Source organism: Vigna unguiculata, chromosome 3 (genome assembly GCF_037176805.1).
Source record: "Vigna unguiculata cultivar grain cowpea cultivar isolate G323 ecotype 2 chromosome 3, ASM3717680v1, whole genome shotgun sequence".
NCBI classification, from domain to species: domain Eukaryota; kingdom Viridiplantae; phylum Streptophyta; class Magnoliopsida; order Fabales; family Fabaceae; genus Vigna; species Vigna unguiculata.
Window position 1 is genome coordinate 26,938,765 of NC_140794.1, and position 7,751 is coordinate 26,946,515.

At 30.4% G+C, this 7,751-nt stretch overlaps 1 protein-coding gene and 1 long non-coding RNA gene across 2 annotated transcripts; both read left to right on the plus strand.

Annotated features, from left to right (window-relative positions):
* Positions 1-398: 398 nt before the first annotated feature.
* LOC114177116 (uncharacterized) lies at positions 399-1,698 on the plus strand. Its single transcript, XM_028062367.2, has 4 exons — positions 399-709; positions 836-906; positions 1,003-1,059; positions 1,252-1,698. Exons 1-4 carry the CDS (start codon positions 520-522, stop codon positions 1,450-1,452), a joined length of 519 nt encoding a protein of 172 aa, XP_027918168.1. The 5' UTR covers positions 399-519; the 3' UTR covers positions 1,453-1,698.
* Positions 1,699-3,757: 2,059 nt separating this feature from the next.
* On the plus strand, positions 3,758-5,553 carry LOC146887653 (uncharacterized). The gene is made up of 3 exons (XR_014993318.1): positions 3,758-4,033; positions 4,195-4,273; positions 5,332-5,553. It is a non-coding gene; the product is annotated as an uncharacterized LOC146887653 (long non-coding RNA).
* Positions 5,554-7,751: the final 2,198 nt, after the last annotated feature.

Sequence of the window (7,751 nt, forward strand, 5' to 3'; positions counted from 1 at the left end):
TAATTTTTTTCATACATTGTGTATTTTCTTGTGTGAAAAATGTTTGCGTACACGGTTTTCTTTTCTCCATGACATGTTTTGTGGGACTGCAGTTGTCGCGCCATTAAAATAGTGATTTACATGTGGAAGCAGTGTCAGAACGACAACGCACAAAGCGATGACGTTTTGATGAAAGTTTCACCCTAAACTAAAATATCTCTTCTCACCGTCACCTTCACCTTCACAACCACACGTACATATTCTATAACAAATATCTATCTATTTCCCACGCCAAAATATCTAAGATTCCTTCACGAACATTCCAGGTGTTGAATCACCATGTTCCTTTTTCTCAGATATTTCTTCTAGATCATTCATTTCCAAAATCACCCTTTTATCCCTATAATCATAAATACCCGTTGCACCTTCTTTTCCTTCATTCCCTCCTTCATTGTCATCTGGGTGCAATTCTATGAGCTGAAGCACAACGCAAAATTGTCGCTTTCTTTTCATGACTCTATAAGTTTGTTCATTGCGACCATGGATTATTGCACAGAAGGGTCTTCTTACTATAACATTCTTGGTGTTAGTTCGGATTCTAGCGTGGAAGAGATAAAGCGCGCTTACAGAAAGCTTGCTATGCAATGGCACCCTGATAGATGGACAAAAACGCCTTCTTTGCTGGGCGAAGCCAAACACAGATTCCAGCAAATTCAAGAAGCCTATTCCGGTATGTTTGCTTCAAGTTCTTGCGTCTCAAGAGTAAAAGATTGTGCCTTTCTCAAGTTATATCATAATGGTCGTGTGCGAATTACATAACTTTTGTTGCTTATTTCTTTGTGATTTATTGGAACAGTGCTGTCGGACAGTAAGAAAAGAACTATGTATGATGCGGGTTTGTATGATCCTCAAGAGGAAGAGGACGAGGTGCGTGCTTCAGAGTTATTGCCTTCAGATTTGGTTCCTTTTGTTTCTTGCTGTGTTGTGTTCATGAAAGATTTATGTGTGTTTCTGTACTTTCAGGGGTTTTCTGATTTTTTGGAAGAAATGTTGTCTCTCATGGCTCAAGCGAGGAGAGAGGTAATGCTTCTTAACACAATCTGCAGATTCTATATAACGATCCTTTGGGTAGTTTAGATCTGTATATATATGAATTTGAGCATGAAGTATAAGATGAAACAGTAGCATTTAGAAGATAGAATATGTTTTGGATGAATAATGACGTCATGAAGAATAGACATTGATGATGTGGCAACCACATATGTGTTGCAGAAAAAACATTACGATTTGAAAGAGTTGCAGGGGATGTTGATGGAAATTGGTAAAGGATTCGAGTGTTCTTCAATGTACTGTGGGGTGCCCTCTGTGATTGAGGAGTCTCGATGCTCAAAGAAGACTCGTTTAGACACAAGCACGGTGGAGAATAAGGGGCCACATTTTCAAGTACCTGATCTTAACCTCTATTGCAGTTAGAAGTTTTTTTTGGCTTTTCCTGTCGAGAAAAGCAACTATGAATGATGGATATGAAGCCGCAGAAGCAATTTTGGTAACAGTAATAGATATTTTCAACACTTGAATTTGTTACCTTGTACATATGTGTTGTAGGTGTTAAACTTCCTGAGATGTTAGTGTTTAGATAAGAAAGTTTAGTCTCGATTTATGTACCTTCTAAATGACATCTTCTATTGAAAATTATGTGTTGAGTAAGGGTTTCTGTCACGGAATTTGTTACTTCCGTCTTTTTACTTGCTTCATTCAGAAAATTTCCCTTTAAATACATGTCATTTTTAAAACTTTTTTTTTTCTGATATAGATATTTTTTAGTAAAGAATTATCTATACCAACATATAGCATTAACAAATGGATTTTCACCTTTTTTTTTTTCTTTTAACTTAAACAATTATTTCATAATAACAAAACTATATCTAGATAGTAAATAAATTACTCATAATGTAATTTTTTTTTAATTTATAATATTTTTAATTTTAATAAATTCTTCCTTTTAATATACATAATTTCTATTATTCAGTTTTATATTTGTAATATCTGCTTTTTCGAATTAAGTAATTATTCTACAAGTAGAAGTATATTATATATATATATATATATATATATATATATATATATATATATATATATATATATATAATATTATAAGTAAAATAATGACACTATTATTATTAATTTAAAAATTATTATTCAAATAAAAAATTAAAAAAGTATATATCAAGAAAGATAAAAATGATATAAATATATTCATTTAAAGTCTTACTTTTTTATATTATTAATTAACATAATACAAACAAAGAATAATTTATCGAAAAAAAATAGTCCCAGGTAAAATTGAAAAGAAAAGTTACGTAAGATAATTATTTCATTTTACAAATATTATAAAATTTAAAGGATACATTTAAAAAAAAATATGCAGAGTAAAATATTTTTTATTAACCATGATTTTGTAGCAAAGTAAATAATTTGCTAGAAGATGAATTTAAAGAACTATATTAGATTCGAATAAATTTGAGAGAAAATTAGTGAATAATATAATAAATTTAATAGATTAAAAAATGTTTTAATTAATAATAATATAAAATTATTTTATTTTTGTTGAAATAATTTAAAATAAAATACTATTAATATTAATCATTATTATTATTATTATTTATTATTATAATTTTTTATTATTGTTAATTCTATTATATGTATATTATTATTATATTTAGCTTAATATAGCTGAGACAATACATAAAAATAAGGATAATTTCGTCATTGTACAGTGTTGAGATGACTTATCTTGCAAATCTTCTTAATGAAGTGAAACAATAATTTTTTTTCACGCTTTTAAATCTTTTCAAATTCATAGAAACAAATGAATGGATAATCTGCAAACCAATCTCTACAAACAAGGAGTTAATTGTCACAGCTTTTTATATTGAAACCTAGTTCCGATTTTTTTACGGCAGTAGCACCGTTCCGCTTTTTATTTCAGTAGAAAGGTTTCATTTTTTATTTACGTAGACAGTACAATTACCATATAACATGATTTTTTATTGTAGGTGACAATTTATTTTTTAGGGATCGGAATTCTAGTTATCAGGTGACTACTTTTTTATAAATTATCAGTTAAAATTCGGTTCTTAGAGATCCGAACTAATTTTTTTTTTCATTTTTTTAAATTTTTGAATTAGATTTTTAAAATTTTTTAAAAAAAATAATTTTTGATATTTTTTTATTTTCTTTTTTGTTAAAAATGGTTGAGTTAGAGATTAAAATAGTTTTTTGAAAAATAAATTTAGTATTGTGTTTTTAGTTATTTTAAGTATTTTTTTAAAAAATAAAAAATAAATATGGATTTATTTTATTTTTAAATTTTTTGAATTAAAAATAAATATAGTATTGTTTATTAAGTTATTTTAGGTGTAATTTAAAAATATAAAAGTAAAAATAATTAATGTATAATGTTTGAGTCGGTGTTGTACTATTTATTTATTTTTATATTTATTGAATATTTAAAATTAAAAAATTTGGTGAAAGTGTAAGATCTAAATTTAGTATTGTGTTTTTAGTTATTTTAATTAAAACATAAAAAATAAATATGGATTTATTTTATTTTTAAGTTTTTTGAATTAAACGAAATATAGTATTGTTTATTAAGTTATTTTAGGTGTAATTTAGAAATATAAAAGTAAAAATAATTAATATATAATGTTTGAGTTGGTGTTGTACTATTTATTTTTTTATATTTATTGAATATTTAAAATTAAAAAATTTGGTGAAAGTGTAAGATTTTAGAAAATGACGTTTTAAAGATAATGGTTTAAGAATAGTGAGACTTGATTATTTTAATATTCAAAAATTTTAGTATAAATAGAATTATTATAAACGAGTTTCATTATTTTAAAACACATCATCTCTCTAAAAACCACTTTTCTAGAGTTCTCTGAATTCCTTCTAGAGGTTTTGTCTCTCTGGTCGTTTGATTGAAGAACCGAGACCGTAGGATTGATCCTTTCGGCGAGCTCTTCAAATTGGACCGATTAGTTTCTCCGTTCACGTAAGTTGAGTTTCTGTCCTCTTTTTAGTCTTTTTCTGTTTTTTGTTGCATGCGAGTTCTCTTCCGCTTGCATGCGACATTTCAATCATCAGTATGAGTCTCTGCTGATTAGTGTTCATAACGGTATGTCCTAATCGTTCTTGTGATGTTTCTATGTGTAGATAAAGCATCTTGTGGAGTTAGAGGTGTTAACGTTTTTAAGGCGTTGACGTTTATAAAGCTGTCTAAACAAGATAACAGGTAATGGAAGCTACTTGTTTTGCTTGAATTTCATATAGAAATCATTATGATGACTTTGAATTGCATGATTGAGTGTTGTATGAGTGCTTGAACTGTGTAATTGAATGTATGATTGGATTGTGCTAGATTTCTAGACTATTGCATGTGAGAACAGATTGGAAATCTGGTATTTTCACCTAAGCGAGCAGCTCTCGCCTGAGCGAAAACACCAAAAACTCATCCCCTGTCTCTGCGTGAGATCTCGCCTAGGCGAGCCAGTCTCGCTTGAGCGAGATTCACTCTCGTCTAAGTGAGACAACTTAGCTTGAGCGAGAATTGGCCCAGAGTTTGGGTTGTTCTCTGTTTCAAGCCTTGCTCAAACGAGAATGACTCGCCTAAGCGAAAGAGACCTTTCGCCTGGGCGAGACCTTCTAGCTTGGGTGAGAACCTCTGCAACTGAGTGTTATTTCTTTGTTTCTTATGGATGAAGCTATGTCTAAATGTTAAAATGCGAACTTAGTTATGATATGCATGAATTGTTATGACTAGTAATATATGTGGTGAAATTGCATGAAGTTGGAATATGAGAAGATGTGGTTGAATTGGGATTTCAAAGAAAATTCTAAAAGGAATGTTTTAGTGAATGTAAGGGCATAAGGACTCAGTTTTGGTGGCATCCTGACGCTCCAATAACCATTAAGACTCATGTAAAGTATAATGGATTATGTCGGGAGGAGTAATAGGAGGTTCTAGTCTATGGACCTGATTAGTCATAGACGCGAAGGGGACTTACTGTGGGAGTGGTTGGGTGATAACCCCTAAGTTTGGGAACCGTCACAGGTGCACACCACCAAGAGATCCAATGTCGCTTACATAATCCGGATATCGAGTCTAGAGTAATATATCTGCATTGTGTTTGTGGTGGTCTATGTGATTCTGGTGAAAATGAGAAAGATTGCATGATTTTTGTTTATAATTGAATTGTATGATTCCTTTAATCAGATTAGCTTACCCTTGCTTTTTATGTGTTTGTCTCGTATTGTATGTTTTCCTTTTGCGATGATCACCTTTTTCGGTAGGAGCAGATGTGGTTGGAACGTCAAAGACGCTTCTGGAGGATGAAAAGCCATCGTTTTATGTTGAGGAGGAGGTTTTCAGTGGGAGCTTTAGCAGTGGTCTATTTAAGTATAGAGTTTATTAGTTTAGTTTGAGTGTATAAGTGATATATTTTTATAGTCACATATTTTGTAAGACTGTATTAATATATTATGTACACCAGACTATCTGTTTTGGAACTATGATGAAACTTTTTATTTTTATTAGTTTTAAGCTGCTAAAATTGGGATGTTACAGAAAGTATGAATTTATTTTTTATTTATATTTTTTTACTTTGATTTCTTTATAATAATTTTATTGATAAAATGTTTATTTTTTCATACAAATAAATAATGTAAAATTTATTGTTATATGATGAAATAAAATAATAGGTATTAACTTTAAATATAAAATTAGAATTTATTTTTTTGAAATATCCTAATAAATAAATGACTAAAAATTTGATTAAAATTAATTATTTTTCTTGTAATTTGAAATTTTGTTTTTGTAATATAAAGTGCATATATCTTATCATAGTGTTAGGTTGCATATGATACCATTAATGAATACATTGTGTAAGGTCGTGTGTTGAAATATTCGTCAGTTTTTCAAGTGGTCAAATTATGTATCTTTATGGGGACATTATTCCAATAAAGCTTAATAAGTTTTGTCATAATGAGAGGATGTATATAAGTCCGTGTATTTTAAATATGTTTGCGTTAGATGTTAAAGTTGTCGAATTAAATATCTTCCTTGACACGTTATCTGAATTGAAGTATTTATCACCTTTTACAAGGGAAAATAATAAATCAGCCTTGACACCTCTCAATAAAGTTGACAAGTCTTGTCATAATTAGAAAGTGCAAGTGAGGCCATTTATTTGAAAATGCTTCAACTTTTATAATGGTGAAAGTAAATTTATGAATTCGCACGTTAATCCCAATTTAGTATCCGTTAGCTTTTATAGGTCCAGGTTAATAAATCAGCCTTTGCACTTCCCAATAAAGATGACATGTATTGTCATAATAGGAAGGTGCAAGTGAGACCATTTATTTGAAATATGTGTCATCTTTTACAATGGTGAAAGTAAATATTTTTCTTGGTACACTATCCAGCTGAAGGTAGTCAGTTCTATTTAAGGTTGTGGTTCGTTAGTTTGAAAGTTGTGGAGTGCTCTAGTAAAATAAGTAAAAATGGTTTTATTTGAGGAGTTGAATGCATATAATTCCTTTAATGCTGCTATTGATTTCGAAGATGGAAGGTTCTTCTTATATAGAATTCCAAATGGAGTTACTCTTAACCATATGTGCATCATAATAAGAAGTCATTTGATAGGACCATTTGAGCCCCCACTAAGCCATTTGTGGTACCATGTCCCTCCTGAATTTGTTGAGGAAAGCATTGATGAGTTCCTTTTTGTAAGGAATGACGAAGATCTTCAGCATGCCATTCAGTGGCACTCTATGATGGTCTCTACGACGACAATATCTTTTTATGTGAACTTCATGAAAGTTGAAAAGTATGACAACTTTGTATATATTTAGTTTTTTTTTTATATGTTTTAACATGGTCTTTAAGATTATCGAACTTGCTGAGTTAATCTTAAGAAATAGCATTTTTCAAACCAATAGTGCAAGTGGACAGAACCTTCCTTTACGAAAGGTATAAGGACACCTTTCTAGTAGTTGTTGCACAAGATGGGAGAAATAGCATTTTCTCCATTGCATTTTCTACAGTAGAGGGTGAAACAGCTAAAACTTGATTTTGTTTCCATAAAAACTTGATGAGGCACGTTACGCCTCAACAAAATTTATGCTTAATGTCGAACCGCCACAACTCAATTAGTGCAACATTCAACAAACCCAATAGTGGCTGGAATGAAGGGAACTGCGTGTAGGTGTTTTGTATTCGACACATTGCACAAAATTTTACAGAAAAATTCAAGAATACAACTCTGAAAAATGACATCGTCAACATGGGTAAGTTATTCCATGTAAACAATTTTATTTCTCATTTTTTGGTTGTTTATTATTCACCCACATTATTAGAGATAGAGATGTCAAAATGGGTTGGAAACCGCAAACCAACCCGGCTCACCATGGGTTCAAGCTGGGTTGGGTTGAAATTTTTTTACAAATTTTAATACGGGTTAATTTTTGACCTGGCTCACCTAGAACCCGGCTCACCCGGATTGAACCCATGGTGAGCCGGGTTGGCTCACCAACCCGCAAATAAAGGGTCACACAAGTGTTTTTTTTAAGTTGGGCTTTGCATTTGGGTCATGTTAGGTTGTTCTTTTAGCCAACACATAGATAATTTGTATTTTTGTAATTTTGGTTTGTATTTAGATTGTATTAAAGTTTATTTAGATTTTAATTAGAATTAGAATTTAGTTTTGACTTAA